The sequence below is a fragment of the Muntiacus reevesi genome, chromosome 3 (genome assembly GCF_963930625.1).
Source record: "Muntiacus reevesi chromosome 3, mMunRee1.1, whole genome shotgun sequence".
Classification (NCBI taxonomy): Eukaryota; Metazoa; Chordata; class Mammalia; order Artiodactyla; family Cervidae; genus Muntiacus; species Muntiacus reevesi.
The window spans coordinates 88148020-88171213 of NC_089251.1; the positions used below are offsets into that span (position 1 = coordinate 88148020).

At 43.3% G+C, this 23194-nt stretch overlaps 1 protein-coding gene across 2 annotated transcripts in view; it reads right to left on the reverse strand.

The window, feature by feature from the left end:
• Positions 1–23194, reverse strand: part of ADD2 (adducin 2) — a 116621-nt gene that overhangs the window by 19103 nt on the left and 74324 nt on the right. The window contains exons 5-10 of one of the 2 annotated variants that reach the window (XM_065929482.1): positions 20026–20177; positions 19512–19592; positions 16052–16201; positions 14752–14895; positions 12794–12892; positions 8060–8236 (exon numbers count right to left, since the gene is read on the reverse strand). In XM_065929482.1, the coding sequence (XP_065785554.1) occupies positions 8060–8236; positions 12794–12892; positions 14752–14895; positions 16052–16201; positions 19512–19592; positions 20026–20177 (803 nt within the window). The remainder of the gene's footprint in view (positions 1–8059; positions 8237–12793; positions 12893–14751; positions 14896–16051; positions 16202–19511; positions 19593–20025; positions 20178–23194) is intronic. The other variant, XM_065929483.1, reaches the window with a different exon arrangement.

Sequence of the window (23194 nt, forward strand, 5' to 3'; positions counted from 1 at the left end):
TCAGGGGTGAAAAAGTCACCAAAATTTTGTGGACCAGACAGAGCTCCAGCTTTGGGTCTGGTCCAGTAGTTGTCAACACACTGGAATCACAAAGGAGCTTTGAAAATATGGATACCCGGGCTCACCTCAGAGGTGCCCATCTCGTTGGACATTGGTGCAATCTGGGCTATAGGACTTTAAAAAGCTTCCCAGCTGATTCGAACGGTAGCCCTCCCTTCCTCAACTCTGAAGTTTCTTGACTATTTCTCTCTTGGGACCCCTGAATTTGACTCAAGAACATCCCTATCTCCTAAGAAGGGCTATATCCCTCAAAGGTGGGCTGTTACTTAGAATGAATATTCAGAAATCTTAGCAGCTGCTGGAATAATTCTCAGCTCTGCCAGTCATCTTTTTTTAAGTTAAAGTGGCATTAAAAATTATGTGGATTACAAAAAAATACATAGCCATGTAGAAAAATTAAGCAATATGAAAAAAACATAAGGAAAATATGGGTTTTATTCAAAATCTAATCCTGAGAGACAACCACTAAAAATCCTTTCAGTCATCTCTCTAAGCATACATATACATATGCACATATGTAAAAATACAGACTATATAATTAATGTATAATATACATAAAATATATAAAACACTATATAAATGGGACTGTACCACATAAGCAGCCTTTTAAAAAACCGAGATATAACTGACATGTAACATTACATTAGTTTCAGGTGTACAACACAGTGATTCAATATTTGTATGTATTCTATGCACAGCTGAATCATACCTGAAACTAACACAGCATTGTAAATCAACTATGTCATTGTTTAGTCGCTAAATTGTGTCCAGGTCTTTTGTGACCCCATGGACTGTAGCCCGCCAGGCTCCTCTGTCCATGGGATTTCCCAGGCAAGAATACTGGAGTGGCTACTATACTTCCATTAAAAAGAAATTGTATGTACTGTGAAATGTTCACCTTGAATCTAGTTAACATCTGGCAACTTACATACTTACAATTTTTTTTCCTGTGATGAGAACTTTTAAGATCTACTTACTCTTTTAGCAACTTTCAAATATACAACACAGAATTAATAACTACAGTCACCATGCTGTACATTACACCCCCAGGATCACTTATTTTATATATGGAAGCTTTTACCTTTGATCCTTTACCCATTTCTCTCTGCCCCATACCTGGCAGCTACCAATCTGTTCTCTGTGTCTCTGAGTTTGAACTTCTTGGTTTTGGGGTTTTTTTTTTTCAATTCCACATATAAATGAGATTATACAGTATTTGTCTTTCTCTGTATGACTTATTTCACTTAGCATAGTCCCCTGAAGTTCCATTCACATTGTTTCAAATGGTTAGACTTCTTTCTTTTCATGGCTGAATAATATTCTATCATATATATATATATGCACCCCTTATATATCATATATATATAAGCACCCCTTTTTCTTTATCCATTCTTCCATCAGTGGATACTTAGTTGCTTCCATATCTTGGCTATTTTAAGTATTATTACATAGCCAGCTTTATAAGTTGGTTCTCTAGTTCATCAATGTGTCTTGGAGATTTCTTCATGTTACTGAACATAGATACACAGCAAACTTTAAACAACTGCATAATATGCCAGTGAATGCACATATCGCAATTTATCTAACCAACACTGGAAGACACTTTTGTTAATTTCAAAATATTATAAATAACCCTGAAATGAGTAATTCTACACATTTTTCTTTAAGCAGTTAACACAAATGCCTAGTAATGAAAATGACTGAGTCAAAGGGTGCACAGTTTTTACATATTTATTTTAAAAGTTCTTATATATTTATCATGTCCATCTTCCCAAGACACTGAGCCAGTTTGTACTTCTGCCAATTCTGCTGGAGTTCCCAGTTCTCATCTCCTTTCCCCACACTGAATATTGTTAAGGTGTAAAAAAAATCATTGGCAGTTAGATGGGTTAAAAGTAAAACCTTCTACTTTTGTTTTGTTCTTTTTTAGATTACTAGTAAGACTGGATATTTGATTACATTTAATGGCCTCGAATATCTTCCCTTGTAAACTGTGTCCTCAGTTCCTTTTCCTATTGTGATGTTTATCTTTTTCATATTATTTCTTTTACAGTAAAGATATGGATCTTTTAGCTACCAGAGATGTTGCAAATATTTTCCCCATACTTTTTCTTCAGTTTTGTTCATGGCGGGTGAGGTGGTTTTTAAAAACGTAAAATTTGAATTTTAATGTAATCATAACTGTCAATATTTGTCATCATGATTTCAGACTTTCCTGCCATGCTTGTCAAAGTCTTTCCCAACACAAGAGCATCAAAAATATTAATCTATGTTTTTAAATACCTATATGAATTTCCTTTTCATGTTTAAATTTTTGGCAAATGAGGGATCTATCTTGCTGAAAGGATTAAAAACAGCAAACCACCCTAGGTTTATTTCCCACAGGGCTAGGAGTCTATCTTTCCCCACAGATTTATAAGATGGGTGTTTCTCCTGTTAAATTTTCATGTATGTGGGATCTATTTCTGGACTCTCTAAGCTGATTCTGGACTCTCTAGCTCTGATTGGCCTGTCCCTTCTGGACTAATGCCCCTCCCTTCAATGACTAAAGCCTTATCGCACTTTACCATGTGGTGGTAATCACTATAGGATTTTCCAAGCCATTCTGAATTTCACCTGAAAGAACATTTTGCTAAGTCCTTATATCTTGCTCCACTTTTGATGAAATTACATTGAGCTTATTGATTAACTTGGAAGCCTGTTTACCCTATTGAAGCTTTTAACCAAGAATAAATTATAGCTCTTCACTGATTTAAGGTTTTCTCTGATGTCTATTGGTTAAATTTTACAGCTGTCTTTAAAGGGCTTCTGCTTAAAACTTTATGATGTTGCTGCATTTACAAATAGGATTATTTTCTCTCATATTTTCACATTCATTATTATATGTTAAAATATAAAAAAGCTACTAATTTTTACACATATTTTCATAATTGGCCACTTTAAGTACACTCATTATTTTTTCTCAATGGGAGGATGATTGCTTTACAATGCTATGTTGGTTTTTACCATACAGCAACATGAATCTATAAGTATATATATATGTCCCCTGCCTCTTGGACCTCCCTCCTAGCCCCCACCCCATCCCACCCCACTAGGCTGCCCCAGAGCATGGGGTTGAGCTCCCTGTGTTACACAGAAACTTCCCATTAGCTATCTATTTTACATACGGTAAAGTATATGCTTCAGTGCCACTCTCTCAATTCGTCCCACTCTCCTTCCCCTACTGTGTCCGTAAGTCTATTCTGTGTCTCTATTTCTGTCCTGCAAATAGGTACATCAGTGCCATTTTTCTAGATTCCATATATATGCATTAATATACGATGTTCGTTTTTCTCTTTCTGACTTACTTTCCTTTATATAACAGGCTCTAGGTTCGTTCACCTCACTAGAACTGACTCAGATTTGCTCCTTTTTATAGCTGAATAATATCCCCTTGTATGTATGTACAGGGCTTCCCAGGTGGAGCTAGTGGTAAAGAAACCTCTTGCCAATACAGGAGACATAGAGATGTGGGTTGGATCCCCAGGTCAGAAAGATCCCCTGGACGAGGACACGGCAACTCACTCCAGTATTCTTGCTTATATCTTGCTTATATTCTTGTTTATATCTGTTGATGGACATATAGGCTGCTTTCACATCCTAGCTGTTGTAAACAGTGCTGCAATGAACGCTGGGGTACATGTGTCTTTTTCAACTATGATTTTTCTCAGGGTATATGAACCCAGTAGTGGGATTGCTGGGTCATATGGTAGTTTTATGCCTAGTTTTTTAAAGAAATCTCCGTACTGTTCTCCATAGTGGCTGTATCAATTTACATTCCCATCAACTGTGCAAGAATATCTCCTTTTCTCCACTTCCTCTCCAGCATTTATTACTTGTAGATTTTTTGATGATGGCCATTCTGACTGGTGTGAAGTGATTCCTCGTTGTAGTTTTTATTTGCATTTCTCTAATAATGAGCAATTTTGAGCAATTTTTCATGTTTTATTGGCCGTTCAAATGTCTTCTTTAGAGAAATGTCTGTTTAGGTCTTCTGCCCATTTTTTGATTGGTTTTTTTGTTTTTCTGATATTGAGCTGCATGAGCTGCTTGTGTATTTTTGAGGTTAATCCTTTGTCAGTTGCTTCATTTGCAATTATTTTCTTCCATTCTAAAGGTTCAGAGAAGGCAATGGCACCCCACTCCAGTACTCTTGCCTGGAAAATCCCATGGACGGAGGAGCCTGGTAGGCTGCAGTCCATGGGGTTGCTAAGAGTCAGACACAACTGAGAGACTTCACTTTCACTTTTCACTTTCATGCATTGGAGAAGGAAATGGCAACCCAATCCAGTATTCTTGCTTGGAGAATCCCAGGGACGGGGAAGCCTGGTGGGCTGCCATCTATGGGGTCGCACAGAATCCGGACACGACTGAAGCTACTTAGCAGCAGCAGCAGCATTCTAAAGGTTGTCTTTTCATCTTGTTTAAAGTTTCTTTTGCTGTGCAAAAGCTTTTAATTTTAATTAGGTCTCATTTGTTTGTTTTCATTTTTATTTCCATTACTTTAGGAGGTGGATCATAGAGGATCTTGCTGCAATTTGTGTCCAAAAATGTTCTGCCTATGTTTTACTCTAAGAGTTTTATAGTTTCTGGCCTTCCATTTAGGTCTTTAATCCATTTTGAGTTTATTTGTGTTTATGGTGTTAGGACAAGTTCTAATTTCATCCTTTTACATGGAGCTGTCAGTTTTCCTAGCACCAGTTATTGAAGAGACTATCTTTTCTACATTGCATATTTTTGCCTCCTTTGTCAAAAATAAAGTGCCCACAGGTGCATGGATTTATGGGCTTTCTATCTTGCTCTATCAGTCTATATTTCTCTTTTGTGCCAGTACCATACTGTCTTGATGACTATAGCTTTGCAGTATAGTCTGAAGTCAGGAAGGTTGATTCCTCCAGCTCCATTGTTCTTTCTCAAGATTGCCTTATCTATTTGGGGCCTTCTGTGTTTCCATACAAACTGTGAAGTTTTCTGTTCCAGTTCTCTGAAAAATGCCATGGAAATTTGATAGGTATTGCATTGAATCTGTAGATGGCTTTGGATAGTATAGTCATTTTCACAATATTGAGTCTTATAACCCAAGAACATAACATATCTCTCCATCTGTTTGTGTTATCTTTGATTTCTTTCATGAGTGTCTTATAGTTTTTGGTATACAGGTCTTTTGTCTCCTTAGGTAGGTTTATTCTTAGGTGTTTTATTCTCTCGTGTGCTTTTTTTTTCTTGCAATGGTGAATGTGATTGATTCCTTAATTTCTCTTTCTGATTTTTCATTGTTCATGTGTAGGAATGCAAGATACTTCTGTGTATTGATTTTTTACCCTGTGACTTTACTAAATTTATGTATTAGCTCTAGTAACTTTCTGATAGTATCTTACAGGGTTTTCTATGTATAGTATCATGCCATCTGCAAACACTGAGAATTTTACTTCTTCTTTTCCAAACTGGATTCCTTTTATTTCTTTTTCTTCTCTGATTGCCATGGCTAGGACTTCCAAAGCTATGCTGAATAAAAGTAATGAGAGTGGGCATTCTTGTCTTGTTCCTGATGTTAAAGGAAATGCTTTCAGTTTTCCACCATTGAAAATAATGTTTGCTGTGGGTCTGTCATATATGGCCCTTATTAAGTTGAAGTAGGTTCCTTCCATGCCCATTTTCTGAAGTTTTTGTCATAAGTGGATACTGAATTTGGTTGAAAGCTTTTTCTGCACCCATTAAGATTATCAAATGATTTCTATCTTTAAATTTATTAATGTGGTGTATCACATGGATGGATTGGTGTACACTGAAGAATCCTTGCATCCCTGGGATAAAGTTGATTTTATCATGGTATAGGATCCTTTTAATGTGTTGTTGGGTTCTGTCTGCTAGAATTTTGTTGAGGATTTTTGCATCTATGTAATTTTCTTTTTTAGTAATTTTATTTTTGTGTGTGTGTTTTGGTATCAGGGTGATGGTGGTTTCATAGAATGAGTTTGGAAGTGTTCCTTTCTCTGCAATTTCTTGGAAAAGTTTGAGAAGGCTAGACATTAGCTCGTCTCTAAATATTTGATAGAATTAACCTGTGAAGACATTTGGCCCTGGGCTTTTATTTTTGGGGAGACATTTGAACACAGTTTCTACTACAGTGCTTGTAATTGATCTGTTCATAATTTCTATTTCTTCCTGTTCAGTCTTGGAAGGGTGAACTTTTCTAAGAATTTGTCCATTTCTTCCAGGTTGTCCATTTTATTGGCATATATTGCTCATAGTAGGTCTCTTATGATCCTTTGTATTTCTGCATTGTCTGTTGTGACCTCTCCTTTTTCATTTCTAACTTTTTTGATTTGAGTCTTCTCCTTTTTTTTTCTCGATATGCACTCATTATTTCTAATTTTTCTCGGTTGATTCTTTTGAACCTTAGAGGCAGGTAGATGTACTAACTATATAGAAGAGTAATTTTGTTTTCTTTACAACATGTACACCTCTTATTTTTAGATCTCACTGCCTTGAATTGATTTCCAAAAAATCATTGTTTAGTTTCAAAATTTAATGGAAATTCTAGTATTTCACCATGATACTGGTGTTTGTTTTGACCAAAAGAAAAAAAAAAAAAAGCAATTTTAATCATATTAAATAAATGATTTCCTATCCTACTTAATAGCTATTATTTTTATAGATAGAGATTACATTTTTATCAAATACCTTTTGATCTCAAAGTGATCTATAGGTTTTTATCCTTTGACTCATTGATATCATGAAATATATTTAGATTTATAATATTAAACCATCCTTCAATACAAGGAATGAGCCCTCACTTGTTTATCATGTACTATTATTCTAATATTATGCCAGATACTATTTGCTAGTTTTCATGCAACATTTTTCATCAACTCAAAGTGAGATTTGTCTGAATGTGTTATAATTGTTAGGACCTGGTTTCCTTCTTTCACTCTTCTCTGCCACAGTTTAAACAGCATAAGAATAGTCTATTTCTTAAAGGTTTGAGGGAATTTCTGCATGAAACCATTTGGTCCTGGTGCTTTATTCAGCCACAGATTACTCAACACACAAATGTTAATAGGAGTTGTATTTTCATTGTGAATTATACCTTTTAGTACTATAAAGTTACCCTCATGGTCAGACCTGTAATAAACTGGTGATGATTTGGAGGAACTGGAAGCAAAAAGGAAAGGATTAATTATTGCAATGACCCAGACATAATAACAAAAGGGTCCAAGTTAGTAGCAGTGAGGAGGAGGGGGAAAAATACAGAGCTGTTGCAAAAATAGGGCACATCTTCACTCTTCCGAGCAATCTGAGAAGCCACAGCCTTCTTGCACTTAGCTCCTCACTGTATATGCTTTCCTCTTATTCTTGAATTGTTTCCTGTTTATGTCATATATCATCAATTAAACTGTTAGTTCCAGAAGAAAGGATGTCTTATAATGCTTTTGGATCTTTTAAAGCCCACTCTAGTCACATATCAGTTAATTTTTCACCTGATTGTTTGCTTGATTCATCACAATAGGAATAGGGTTGTAATGCTGTTTATCGGAAATAGGGAAATCAAAGCTATTATGTTTTCTGCATTAAAATCATGAGATTAGAAGGAAACACAGAACTAACTGCAAAAGAGGAGTAAGCCAAGCCACAATATGAGAGAGGCTCTGTGGTCCTGATTTTTGCTGGATTATCACCTCACATGCCAACCAGTAGCTTCCTACCCCTTCTCCAAAGGGCAGCCAGCAGGTATGACATCCACAGCCCTTGGAAAGGGAGTGGCAAAGGCCATCGTTTGAGAAGACTCAAGTACTATTAGAATGACCACAAATTCTTGGTCAAGTTGCCACTCAAGGGGCTTTAACAGCTGAATTGTGGTGCTGGCAGTTCTGACATCTACCGAGTGCTTCATACTGACTGGTTTTGGGGGGCTAAGCTGCAAAGGACTGGCCTGGAAGGACAATGGCAGGAGACTCACCAGATTGTCCAGCATCCTCATGAGGGCCTCGAACTCGTGCTCCCCCAGCCGACTCTTCTGCATGGGCCCGAAGGTGCTTCCTGCCCACTGCACAGACCCCACCTCATGAGGCCGGTGCTTCTCCTGCTCCAGCAGGATGAGGTTCTCCACGCCCCCCGCGCTGGACAGAGCGGACACCTGTGGCAGAGAGCAGGAAGCCGTCAGCTCACACACACACACACGTACACCCACAACCCTGTACACGTCTCTGCTCCTGTGCGTAACAGAGAATGGGGATCAGGCAAGGTTAGAAACAGAAACTTCTGGAAAACTGAGTTGCATCTGGTTTTTTCCTCCCAGAGGAAAGCTGCTCCAAACTTGTAGGGCATGTGCCCATTTCCAAGGAAGAGGTATTAGTATTTCTTTCCTAATGTCAGTTTTTAGGGAGACATAGCAAGGGTTAAATCTTGAGAATAAACAGCGCAAAAGACTGAAAAGTTACTTGGCACAGGGGCCAACTTCAAGCTGTGATTATTTCCAGGGAACAAGGGAATTTGGAAAAAAGAGACTTCAATTCTCATCTATAATATTTTACTTCCCCAAGAAGAAAAGGCTGTTGATATTTGTTAAATCCTATGGATGGAGAGTGGGTATTGTATTATTCTCTGTATTTTTCTGTGTCTGAAATATCTCCCCTTAAAAAACAAGTCACTTGAAAGAAATAAGCTGGCTTCTAGGCCAACAAAATATGAGTGTGGCCTGTTGGGATGAATTAACAGGTCTAAAGGAAGAATATCCTCCATAATGGGTTTAGTCAGTCAAGGAAGCCCAGAAAAACGAGACAGATGAACAGCTGACAGGCACAGCCAGGCCCTGTATAGGGCTTGGAGAACTTTCACCCACAGACTTAGAGTGTTTGCTCCACTATCAAGGGTCCATGGGGAGGCAACCATACAGATAACCAGAAGCAATAGACTTTGGGTTTTAGCGCAAGAGGTGTGTGTATAAAACAGGCAGTTTTAGAATGATCCTAAAAACATTCATGAATCCAACTAATCTTATTTTCTAATTCCATGCTCATCTGAAAGTACATTCTATTTATTCCCCATATCTGCCACCCAGATACAACTGGCTATGATTTGGCTTCTTGGGTAAGTCCAGACACAGAGAGAGAAATGGTGGACTCCAAGTATTGTAAGTACTGAAGCCGAAGTTTTGTACTGCATATCAAGACCCTTCTCCAGGAGCTCAGCTGGTAAAGACTCTGCCTGCAATGCAGGAGACTCCAGTTTGATTCCTGGGTCAGGAAGATCCCCTGGAGAAGGGACAGGACACCCACACCAGTATTCTTGGGCTTCCCTGGTGGCTCAGATGGTAAAGAATCCGCCTGTAATGCGGGAGACCTGGGTTTGAGTCCTGGGCTGGGAAGATCCCCTGGAGGAGGGCATGGAAACTCTCTCCAGTGTTCTTGTCTGGAGAATCCCCATGGATAGAGGAGCCTGGGAGGCTACAGTCCATAGCGTCACAAAGAGTCGGACACGACTGAGCAACTCAGCACGGCATCAAGACCCTGGTGTTCTGATTAATATCTGTTATCCCCTGTAAACCTGCATGCTATGGGGGAACAGCTCCAATTATTTAAATTTTCAGTGTTCCAGTTTTTATGTCAGTTATTGTTTTATTGAAGATGAAAGAAATCTATGTAGCCTGATGAGAAACCCAGGCTGATGAAGCCCTGAGGATCCTGGACATACTCCAGAGAGTATCAGAGTCACCAGTGTAACAAACAGCCCCATGAGACTTCCTGGAGGTCAGCCAGGCTTCAGGGACCCCCAACACTCTGTGAAGAGGAAGAAGTAAGAACAAGCATTTTCCACACCCTCTTCATCCAAGGCATGTGTCCCATAGAACCCTCCAGTTTTAGCTTAAAAAGATAACTCCACACTCTGCAAGTAAAGATACCTAGAGGCCATTTATTCCATACTCTCACAAAAAATAAGTCCTTATGTAATATTCCTAGAAGGTGTCAGCTCCACGCTTGAAGAGGCAGCCTAAAGTATTATTGTCCAAATGTTAGAAGGGTTACAATGAGATGATAGAGATTACATTGAGTTGAAATCTACCTTTTTATTACGTTCATTCACTGGTCCCAGTTCTGCCCTCTGCTGCCCTGTTTTCTAATTCTGAAGTCCCTGAGGCTTCTGAGGCTGAGCATATGGGAATACACTCTCAAAGATAGCGAATCCTAGCTGGTTGATCAATTACCACATTCATCCTGGACTCCTACCTGGTCAAGGCAGGCTTTAGCCCTGGGACCCTGAAACCTTGACTTGAAGAGCCAGCTCCCTGGGGAGAGGCCCCAGCCTGTCAGCTGACTTTCCCACCAGCTTTTACTGCCCTGAGAAGCAGTGCAATGTAGTGTTTAAGACACAGAACTTGGGTACCAGGCTGCCTGAGTCTGGATCCTGGCTCTGCCACCTACTTGCCGTGTAACTTTGAGCAGCTATTTACCCTCCCTGTAAAATGAAAATAGTATATTTACCTCGTGAGGTTTATTTAAGGTATTCCTAAAGCTCTTGGAACAGCACCTGGTGCATAAAGAGTGCCATAGAAACACTTATGATAAACAAATTCTGAGGCTTTACCATGGAACGCTGAGAAGCAGTACCCCGGGGACTGGTCATTTGTGGAGGAGGAGAGAACTGCCCACTTCCTTGCAAGAGCTGCCTCCTCCCACCTCCCTCTTCCACTATCCGTTTCCATGGCAATGGGTAGCAGATGGAGAGTTGCCTGAGCTTCTTCTCATCTGCCCGTAAGCAGAGCAGGTAGCTGCCTCTCTGAGCAGAGGATGACCCAGTTTCCTGGAACCCCAAATGGATGGAAAGCAAAGAGAATGCTGTCCCCAGGAGAGGGGAACAGGCTCTTAGCCTTGAACTACTGAAATGACCACAGACACATTTGCTTATTTGCCAAGGTCATTGAGGGAGAAAATTAGTCCCATGATGCAAGCAGAACTCCAGGGCAGCTCATCCATCTGGAAATGTCCCTTTCAGGGGCTGCAGTCCCAACAGCTCTGCAGGCTGCTGGTACCTGGTCTCTTCTGAGCCTTCATCCACCCACACCCTTCGTCTATCTCTCCTGTTTTTCTTCTACTCCTTCCAGTTCATTTCTCCCTCTAGAAGGAGGGAGAAATGTTCCACTCACTGTTCCACTCACTGAAAAAAGACACTGGAGCCTTTCTTGGGGTTATCTGCCCCATTGCCTGATGCACTTTATAAAAGTCACATTAAAACCAGTCCCAACTGAAAAGAACGTGACAGCAGGCAGGGCCAAGAGGAGCAGCAGGGACTGTCCAGGAGAGTGGCGGGCAGCTCAGCCCTTCATCTAGCTGAAGGCCCAGCTAGATGGCTTTCTTCCCTTTGGTTAAATAGCACAGGGGCCCTTTCTGGGGATCTAGAGCCTATGGAGGTGTACTCTATCCATTCATTTTTAGGGCTGGGCTATCTTTGCAAGGAGATAAGGCTTTATTGTGAGCTATTTTCTCATAGAAGCCTCCTTCTGCAGAAAAATGGGAAACTCTTCAGAGTTCAGATGTGGAGACGAGAAAGTGGGCTTATCAGAAGCTCTGCTGGGTTCTAACATCATCCAGGGGTCAGAGTTCAGGGTCAGCATCATTGGATGGGGGAGGGGTCGTCTCTTCCCCTCTTCATCACTGTCCTCTCAACTTATCCTTTAAAAACCACTGAGAAAGGCCCCACTTGTACAGCCTCCACTAGTGATGCTTTGGGGATTACTTCCATTCTGCCTGCATAGCGAAGAAGAGAAGGATGAGCGGTTTTCCTGGGACACTGCTCTGCCCAGATCTGCCAGGAGAGGGCAGACGGGACACCACAAGGGCTGCAAAAGCACTGACTCACCCTGGAGCAGCTGGCCTGCCCTGTCAACTGAGTCCTGAAAATACCACCAGCAACACCTCTCCCTGTCTGAGAGGCCATCCTCAGAAGGTCTCTATAGACCCAGTTCTACAGTTGAGGAAACAGGAAATGGAGGCTTGCAGGGGGCAAGTCCCTGACCCAAGGGCACAGAACCCAGGGCTGGGAAGGATGGAGCCCAGTCGGTTGTGCAAGTACTCCCTACTCACCTCTGATGGCTTGCTGGCTGGAAGGAGCAGGTGCTTGGCTTATCCAACACCATCTTATTTGATAAAACTGCAGGATGTGTGTTTTCCTATTGCTTCTCCACCCACCCTCTATCTCATCCTTTACCAGTTAGGAGGACCACCACAGGCTCCCTGGACTTCACCATGGGGCTTCCCTGGTGCCAGGCCTGCCATGCCAACACTCCACCTGGGCCTTCTCTCCATTTCTCTTTCTGGACTGGACCACATTCAGGGTCGTTGCAAACTACCCTCCTCTAAGCAAAGAAAAGCAGACCTACTGGGTGGTGTTTGTGAGGGGACACCCCAGGTAACACAGGAGCATGGGACAGACCTCCCACTGTCCTACTGATGCGCCCAGGCATCTTCCTGCCCTCAACACTGACCCCCAAGAGTTGGGTGCTGGTTGTTGGACAAGGGTGATAAAAAATTTTAAAGCTACAAAACTAAGTGTGAAACTTTAGAAGAATAAAGCAGAGAAACAGGGTGAGACTCCACTTAAAGGTCTCCTTAAGTCACAGCTCATGGGGCTACCACCATTACCCCTTGGCCCCTATCGGAGCCCCTCCTGGGCCCACTGTCCAGAGGAACGTGCTTACCTGTATCTCACACGCAGCCTGTAGGTGGAAGATCTTATAAAATGCCTCCTCCACAGTATCACCCAGAGCAACCACTCCATGGTTTCTTAGCACCAGGATCTGTACGGGAGCAAACAGCCAACTGAAACTTTCAGCCTTCTAAACCTCAATTAAGAGGGAAAGATTTTTCATTTTATTCAGATCAATTTCCACACCCCATCCTGGAACACCTGCCCCCTAGTTCCTCACTCACTCTCCCTATGCAAAAACTCAATGCTACCCCCATGAGTTTTAATATCCACCCAAAAGAATGCTTAAGGCATATACCCAAAGAAATGGAAGATGCTTTTTAAAACAGACTGAATAGCTTGGTGGATTTCTTTGGGCAAGGCTTGGGTTTTTAGGCCCTGCGAGCTTAGAAGTCTGGAAAATGAATGGTTATGTTAAAGTGAATAAGTGTATTTGCTGTTAAATACAAGGGTCCAACTTGTCCCCTGTGACTGGGTTGACTTGTGAGTCACATTCAAGGGAGTGATCCCCAAGACGTGACCCTGCAGACACAGGTGAGTTGGGTCACCTCTCCGGCCCCCAGGCTTCCTCCCCATGAACTCTGTGGGGCCTGGCAGCTCTAAGATCCTACAGTTCCATGAAAGAGGCCATAGCAACCTTCTACTCTATCTCATTAGAGGAAATAAAAGCTTAAAGAAATTGAAAGTCTCCCAGATAATTAGGGGCAGAGTTGGAACCAGAACCCAGGCTGTCCCTGATGATGCAGTGTTTCTGACTCAGCCAGGGGCAGGCAGATCTAAAAGGGGGAAAACAGAAATCAATTTACACCAAAGTCCAGGTGCACCCTCCCTTCTTGCTTGGTTTCATCCTTAAGGATGCTGTGAGTAATACCCAGGTGACACCCACCTGGGGGCTGGGACGCAATCCAAGCATCAGATTCGTCCTTCCAGTACCTGGGCTGAGGCCCAGTGGCCTAGTCCTCACACCTGTTCTTGCTGAAAACAGCTGGAGTTTTTTTTTCCTCTTAAGAGCCACAGAGATGGGAAGAGACTATGACTCTCACTCACAAAAGATTTTACAGATAGGGAATGCCCCCTGTCTTTTTGTAGCATTTCAGGGTTGTGAACATCACTCCTCTCCTGGCTCTGCTCATGAGGTTTCAGAGGATGGCAGGAGAGGGTAGCAGGGATTTCTGCTAAAAATTAGAGATGGGAAGACAGGGACTCTCAAATGGGAGATGACTCCAGCAGCAGCAAGGAAGGGGGCAAAGCACCCATCAAGCCAGGCTTGGCTCTGAAACTTCCCCTTCTAAGCTCACCAGCCCTGATTATGTGCTGTTATAAAATAGATCTTCAGACTTAAATCAAGCAATAATAATGAGATTCTGTTCTGTCAAGTTAGGAAAAAAAAAGGGATAATACTAAAGTTTGAGGAGACTATAGAAAAACGGCATTCTCATACATACTAGCCTCGTCTGGACGAGAGGGCAGTTTGTTACTATGCGGTAATAAGTTAAACTATGCATCCTTTAGAAATTTATCCTAAGGAAACCATCCCAGGCAAACACAAAGATGTAGCAGAAGGAATTTTCATCATGGAATTGTTTATATTAAAGGAAAATTCGGGGAGAAAAATCTTTTCAATGTCCAACCACAGAGGACTGTTTAGGTAAATGACAGCACAGTCATTCACTCGGTGACATGTAATTTAAAATAGTGATTAGAAAGTATTTTAATAACTTACAGAGGAGTTGCTAAGGGGAAAGAAGAGTTTTACAATCCTAGTTTTATAAATCTACGTGAATAGATATGAGAGTGTGCATCAAAATCAAAGGGTGGGTGAAAAATTATTTCCTTTCTTTTGTTGTTCTTGTTTATCTGCAACTTTTTCAAATGAATATTTATCCCTTTTGTGATGTGGGTTTTTGACAACCCCTCCCAGAGCATCTTCTTAGAACTGCTGAGCCGAACCTTGCAGGTGGGTCCAAGGCACTTCTGCAGGTTGATCCGATCAGCTTCCTGCTCCATCTCACCATTGAAGTCATAATATGCCATGTCCCCCACCAGCAGGGCATCATGGGACACAGGCAGGAGGCCCCACTTCATGGCTGACACCTTCAGTGAGATAAGGAATGGTTAGCGCAGCAACTCCACCCCCACCCCACTCCTGCCCCTCTGTCATAGTCCCCTTTCCTCAGACGGCCAGTCAAGCTCTATCTGGGGACAGGCAGCAGTGAAGCAGTGTCCAGGGTCCAGGGGGTGGCTTGGTAGAGACCTTCACCCTTGGCTGCAATAACAGACATGACTCTTCACTAACAGGGAGGCCCATTGAGAAGCTCCCATTTTTCTAGCAATGGGGCAATGCAAGTGCCAGGAAAGATGATTAAAACCCAGGCTGTAACCACCACGTGCCAACCCTTGGCCTTTATTAAAATCAAGGAACGTGGAGAGATTGGGAGAGCCTCTCACCTTCCTTCAGTCATCTTGCCCCTCACGTCAGCCCCAGCTCTGCAGAGATGCATACTTGGCACAAATACATCACGTAGCCTTAGTCTAACTTTTGGAAGGTCTGAGTGCTTGTAAACCAGTGTGATTTTTCAGAGAAAAATCACAAGTCAGTGGCAGGTCTGCTCTGCCCATGTAGGTGTGTGGCCAGGGGATTGGTAAGTTGGGGACTGGGTATCTGCTCGTTCCAGATGCACTGCAGCACCTCAGGTAGACATAGAGAAATGTCCAGAGACCCTCAGGGGGCAGCCTGCTCCTTGACAGTCTTCCCTCTGTTCTCTCCCCGTTTTCTTTGCTCCTGCCCCAGCTCTCACCCCATCCGGTATTACTAAAGTGGACACAGTACAGGTTCCCACCATCTGATCTCATAGCAAGATCTGTCCGTGCCAGAGCCTGGGCTAGGGGGCAGGTGCCAGCCTGAGCTAAGCAGAGGCTCAGAAGGTGGCATCACCCGGGCGAGTGGGGCCAGTTTGCTTATGCGGCAGTTGGGGGACACAGGGGGGCCGACAGTACACACCTTCACCTTATCTCCCCTCACCGAGACTTCCACAGTCAGAAAAAATGGAGAGGAGGAGATTCCCACATCGGGTGTCCCTCCTCACCTTGGCCTGAGTTCCAGGGAATCTTTCCAGAACTGCATTAAATGGTGAGTTTGCTCCTAGCTTGCGGGGGCTTACGTCTCCCCTTGGGGAGACTCTCAGAGAGACATGTGCCATGGGTCTGCTGCCATGGGGGCTGAAATGCTGGCTGAAGAGCTGACACTCACCGCTGCCGTGGCTGGAGTGTGCAGGTGGATGATGCAACGCACGTCGGGTCTGGCAGCGTAGATGGCCGAGTGCAGGCAGAAGCCCGTGGTGTCCACAGGGAAGCAGCTACTGCCCTTCTCCACCACCTCTCCCAGGATGTTCACTTTGATCTGGGCCAGGATAGGGGTCAGGAGGAAGAAAGACTTCTGACCACTAGAAGGCAGAGGCCTCTCACTCCCCTCCCTGCAGGTGGGCCAGGCATATGCCCACCCACCAGCCTCTACTCTCCACCACACCACAGGCAATGGATGTGCTTGGTGGTGGGGTCGGGGGAAGAGTTCCTGCCCTCAGGGTGAGCACACAGGCTACGGTGAAACAATGGCAATTTTAATTCAACACAAAAACTGCAAGAGTTTCTCAAACTTCACTATGCATGAGGATAACCTGGAGATCCTATCAAAATGCATATTCGAATTTGATAGGCCAAGAACTCAGCCTGGGAGTTTGCATTTCCAAAAAGAGTCCAGTGATACCCCTGCTGTTGGTCCATGGACCACAGTTTGAGTATCAAGGTGCAAGGAGAGAGTCATTCACAGAATTCTCTAGAAGCAGATAGGATGAGTCTTTAATCCCAGTGGAAACAGGAGAGCAGAGAAGCCTTCCCAGAGGAAGTAGCATCTAAACTGAGCCTTTTTCTTTTTTTCCAGCTTATTATTTTGAAAAAAATTAATCACACACAAAGGTAAAGAGGATAGTATAATGAACACCCATTTACCAGTCACCCAAAAGCTAAGTCTTAAAAGACAAAGGAGAGAGCAGTCCCTAGTCTCATAGTCTGCTTTTGACTCCAAGGGGTTGTGGGTGTTACAGTGAAAACACATGCATGCCTGTGCATGTACGCACGCATGCACACACACACACACAACTTCTGGCAGCCGTTGCTGGCCTGGCACACAGCTAAGCCATAACACTTCCTGCTTAACATAAACAATCTCACAGAACATCATCATCAGAGAAGACCACTTTTGACTGTGACACAGAAGACAAAAGCTACTCCTTAATCATGTCTAAACAAAGGCAAAAGTGTTTGCACAAATGCAAAAATGACCAACACAAAGGATCATAAGAGACTACTACAAGCAACTATTAATATATGCCAATAAAATGGACAACCTGGGAGAAATGGACAAATTCGTAGAGCTGAACAACCTTCTAAGACTGAACCAGGAAGAAACAGAAAATATCAATCAATCAATCACAAGTACTGAAACTGAAACTATGATTAAAAACTTCCAACAAACAAAAGTCCAAGAACAGGTGGCTTCAGGTGTGAATTCTATCAAACATTTAGAAAAAGTTAATACCTATTTTTCTGAAACTCTTCCAAAAAAAACTGCAGAGGAACAAACACTCCCAAACTCATTCTATGAGGCCACCATCATCATGATACCAAAACCACAAAAATATATCACAAAAAAAGAAAATCACAAAGATGCCACAAAAAAAGAAAACTACAGGCCAATAAGAAGGTAAACTTCCAAACTCATTCTATGAGGCCACCATCACCCTAATTCCAAAACCAGACAAAGATGCCACAAAAAAAGAAAATCACAGATCAATATCAATGATGAATATGAATACAGATGGAAGAATTCTCAACAAAATACTAGCAAATTGAATCCAACAACACATTAAAAGGACCATACAGACAGAGGATGAGATGGTCGGAGGCATCACTGATGAAATGGACATGAATTTGGGCAAACTCTGGGAGATAGTGAGGGACAGGCAAGTCTGGTGTGTTGCAGTCCTTAGGGTTGCAAAGAGTTGGAGATGACTTGGTGACTGAACAACACACCATGATCAAGTGGGATTTATCCCAGGAATACAATGATGGTTCAATATATGAAAACTAATCAGTATGATACAACACACTAACAAAGTGAAGAATAAAAACCATATGATCATTTCAGTAGATGACCAAGACGTCCTCCTTACTGCACCAGTAGCAGCTTTGGCCTCATTCTGTGCCCCACCCCCCCCCCCCACCCCCCGCACTTAGAACTGCCCCCGGGCGGACAGTGCACCACACAACACCTCCTTGTGTGTGTTGGTCGCTCAGTCGTGTCCAGCTCTTTGCGATCCAACAAACTGTAGCCCACCAGGCTTCTCTATCCATGGGATTCTCCAGGCAAGAATACTGGAATGGATTGCCATTCCCTTCTCCAGAGGATTTTCCCAACCCAGGGATTAAACCCTGGGCTCCTGCACTGAAGGCAGATTCTTTACCGCTCGAGCTATAGGGAGGTCCCCAACACCTCCTTCTTAGGTTCCAAATCACTCAACACAGCCCTAACCCTGAAACAGGCCCCTCCAGACACCCTTAGGCTGAAAACACCTCCTGCTCCACGTGCAGTCTCCCAGCAGCTGGTAGGTAGTTAATTTAGCCTAACTTATTGACTAGAAGTGTTTGCTGGACATTAGCAGGCTAGATTTTTTCTTTCTAAAAATCATGACAGCTTCGGCTCTTAAAACTGCGGCACAGGGAGAGGCCGAATGCAGCTCACAGGGCAGTTCCACACACACCTACCACACCCAGCCCAGGGGCCCAGGCAGGCAAGTGGTACCAAAGCAAGGAACATGCTACTGACAACACTAGCTCCAGCAGAAGCATAAGGTGGTCAACAAACCCTCTTACAAAGTTCTATTTTAAGTGAATTTTACAGGATGAACATGACTTACAAGTGACCTGACCCATGAAAGTGGCAGCAACCCTACCATCTCAGGAACTTAAACCTGCAAGGGTCTGATGCAGACCCTGGCTTCCCTTCAGCCCAGCTCCCCAACCTCCTCGGCTGGGTGGCCCGCTCAGACTTCCCTCTCTGCGATGAGCTCTCTCTGCTCTCATGTGCTCCTTATCTCAGCCTTGGATATGTGACCTGTTGTCACGCGAGAATCTCTACAGCGTTAACAGGACAGTTACTGTCCCATGCAGTGCCTTTGTCCAGTGAGAAAACAGTCCCCCCTCTTGAGGACAGCTCCAGGGCCATAGGGTGTGTGGGTACTGCCATCATGCAAATTTGAAAACTCAGCCCAGAAAGGGGACCCAGAAGCTCTCTCTCACAGCACTAGAAGAGCCTTGCATTGCTTTGGGACAAAGCACAGGCTATTGTTCTTTTGTACCCCTGAGCCAGGAAGGCTTCCTGACTCCCAGGCTTTGAAGTCCAGTCCTGGGCTCAGAGGCCTCGAGGCTCATCTTTCCTTCCGTCTCCCTCCTAGAGCGCTTTCTGCCTTCACCTCCCATTTGGTCTCTTGGTCACATCATGCTCTGTGCACAGTTTGTTTTGGTGTCCAACTGACTTCTCTCTCCCACCAGGTTGCAAACTGCATGAAGGGCAAGATGGCAGTTGCTAGCGTGGAGCAAAGATGGTACTGTCATTTCAACAAGAAATTGGTAGTGAGATGTCACACTGTACTTACCAGGCTGGAGGCTGTGACTTCGCTGCAAGAGACTCCCTTAGGGCTGATCAGGAAGTGGTCCTGCTCCTTGCTGACTCTCAGCTGGAGAAAAGACATGTGTTCCCAGTGGTGAGAAGAGAGAGGGGCCACTTCCAACGGTACTGTGCTTGAATCACCTTTACCCTTGAATCCACTGCATACAAATCTCCCCCTGCCCCAAGAATGCTTACTTCCTCCTGACCCATGAGAGATGAAGAAGACTCAGCCTTTATTTGGAGTCAGGGAAATGGAGCTATAAGAGGAACCTCCCAATGGTCAAGGGTGGCCCTAGAAATAGGATCCAGGAAATCCTGGCTCCACATCCAGAGAAGTACCTACGGGGCAGGTTGTCTATTTCAGGGAGCCACAGTGGCCAGAAACCCTGGACGAGCTCACGGCCAGCAGTGTCACAGCCACGCCAAGGGTCAGGAGGTCTCCCTCTGGATTTGGTGGGGGCCACGGGCGGAGCCCACCCAGCCCCAGATGCCGTCCTTACCGTCACATAGGTGTCGCTCAGCTGCGCCCAGCCATACAGGTCCAGGAGGCGGTACACACTGCTGATCTTGCACCGCATGAGCCGCTCCCCCTTGGCCAGGTTCAAGGAGTCGGCTGTGTGGAGGTCATTGATGGGCGTCATCATGGAGAAGTCTGAAGGGGGACAGGGCGGCTTTCAGGTCAGGAGCTCACGTCTGCGCTCTCCTGCCTTGCCCCCACCCTCTCCAAATTCTCCTGGGCGCTACATCCATACACGAGACTCCCGTGGGCAGGAGATTCAACATCCTTTGACCCTGACTCCAGAGGAGAAAACCATCCACAGAATGGATAGTTGTGCCCAAGAAAGTCCTCTGCTCCTTTAGAGAAGAAAGGCATTGCTTTGGGTCAAAACCCATGGCCAGACTCAAGGCCACAAATGAAAGGTTCTCAGCTCAAGCTGACTATAAACCCTAGAGATAGACATTGAATAAAAACAAAAAGAAATTTCTGAGTGGAAATATGGGTACATTTTAACAGTTATTTTTAATGAAGAAGTTACTAAGCATTATCCTATTGTTTTAACTAACTTTTTCTCTGATTTGGAAAAGGGCAAACAGAAACCCAAGTCAACCAGGAGGTAAATTCCTCAACTTTTTCTGACAAGTCATAAACCTCCAGAAGTCAGTGTGACTGTGGTGGGCTGAAGGGCCAGAGGCTGAGGGTGGACCACTTCTGACCGCCTCCAGATATGTAGTCGCTTGGTTATTTATGGCTTTTTCTGGGAATTTGGTAATATGGAAATGAACCTAGAGAGTTTGATAGTCTTCTACTCAGGGCACCCAAAAGGTCTAGTCTGTCCATGAACCATGCTGACCACTGCCTGCATGCCTTGGGAAGTCAGAAAAGGGGATCTGGGTCCCAGCCCTCCAATTAATCAGTGTCTAGGAAACAATAAAAGAATCAATAGGAAAGGGTTCTGGCTTAAAATGATATCTGGCTGGGAGCCTCCCGATGCTGCCTTCCCCAGCATCCCACTAAAACCTTTAATGGATGAAAATGCTCTTCGGAAGCTTCCACCGTCACTGCAAACCTCACTGCCACACCACATGATGTATGTCCTGCATCAGGGGTGCCATTAGTTGAAATGACAAGGTCTGTGAATATGAAGGTGGACTGAGAGCATAAAGCAAGCAGAGCAGGCCTCAAACACCGCATGTCAGGAAGATGCCCCCAGAGGCCTTGTGCCTACCAGTGGTGGCAGGCCTCCAGGGCAGGGGTCCAGTACAGGAAGGTGACAGGGTATAAGTGGTCCAAAGACACGGCTGAACTGGCAAGAAAAACAGCAACAAAATCTCAAAATTAAGCATTTCTATTTCAAGCTGAATAGTCGAGGATCCTTGCCTCCTTTCTAGTTCCCCAGACAAGTGTTTGCCCCTGGCAGCAAGAAGGGAGGCACATCAAAAGCATAAGGCCTCCAAGCAAAGCTGGAGATGGGGGGAGGCTGTTGTTGGGAGAGTTCTTTGAACCTTTCTTTTATAAATAACTGTGGAGTCCCCAGAGATGATCAGGAGGCCAGAAGAGGTCTGAAAACACTTGCTATCATGTCTTCTGTGTCCTGTATCCCCTAAATGTTCCCCTCCCCAACCCTGTGGGGCTTCCCATGAGGACTACCCACCCACAGGCCCAGAAGAGACCAGAGGGCTCCACAGGCCCCGGTCCTCTGTCCTCAGGGTCTTTTTGGAAAAGATGCTTATTCTGATCAGCCTCACCAAGTGAAGATCTAACTGGGCCATTATTTCAAAGTACCTAAGAAAACACCGAGATGAAAACCCACCAAACCCCCAGAAAGCTACCTACACAAGCTACAGGAGGAAAAAAAAAGGAAACAAACAAAACCCTAAGGCGAATGGAGCTGGACAAAGAACAACCTCTCTGGGCTTGGACTCATGACACCTGGAATTTTCCTTCTCCACATTCCCTGACTCAATTACCGTGGCATGCACCAACCAGATTTTCAGATTTCCAATAGTTTTCCTGGCAGATGCCGATCAGTAAAGCGATGGAAACGCTGGTCAGCCCTATTTCTTTCCAGAGGAAGAGTGTAAGATCAGAGACGTGAAAATGATGAGTAAGAATTTGATAGACATGGGACAAAGACCAGAAGCCCTGGCATCTAAGCATATAAGTAGTCAGTACTGATATAATAGAAGAAAAAATTTTGAGTTGAAAAAAGACACGTGTGTGTGTGTGTGTGTGTGTGTGTGTGTGTGTGTGTGTGTGTGAACTATAAGGACTTACTGCCTTCCATCAAAAGAAAACTAACCCACAATTAAATGCTTTCTGACAACATTTCTGAAATATGAGGGTAAGGGGGAAATTCCACAAGCATCTAGGAAAAAAAAAAGGTTACCAACAAAGGAACAAATAATAGACTGTTTTAGATTTCTCTGTTATGGCAACAGATGCCAAAAGACAATACTACAGGAGATTTACAAAAACAAACACTAAAAGTGACACAAAGCAGGTAAAAATAAAGAGACCATCAAAAGTAGCCCAGTCAACTATAAACAAAAAATAAACAGAGGTCATAATATGATCAAAGTAGAAGCCAAGGAAAATAATACTCTTTTGGACAAAAAGAGCCATTTTGTAGGTCATTTTATATGGAGTAAAAGCATAATCCACAATGGAGCTATAGCTATAAAAACATTTATGCTTTGAAAAACATTTTATCAAGATATACAAAGCAAAAGTGGTCATAAATACAGAGAAATGAACAGAAATCAAATTCAGTGGGAGACAACACAACATTAATTTTTTTTAAAATCAAAAATGATAAATGAAGATATAAATTAAATACTATGCCCCAGGGATAGAGTCTACATCCATGTATCATTTAAATATGATATTAAGCCACCAAAAAAATCTCATAAATCCCCAACACAGACAATAAGTAGGCTACATTTTCTAAACGTAATGTAATAAAACTAGACATTATCAATAAACCTTTAAAAGAATACAAATTATACCACTAACAAATGAGAAAGCACACTCCCAGAGGGTACTTATTTTATTTTAGAATAAAAATAAAGCCAAAACAGCAACTGCAAGCCACCTAGAAATTAACAATAAAGAAAATTCTACATGTCAAAATTTATGGGACAAGATCAAATTTATACTCAGAAAAAAAT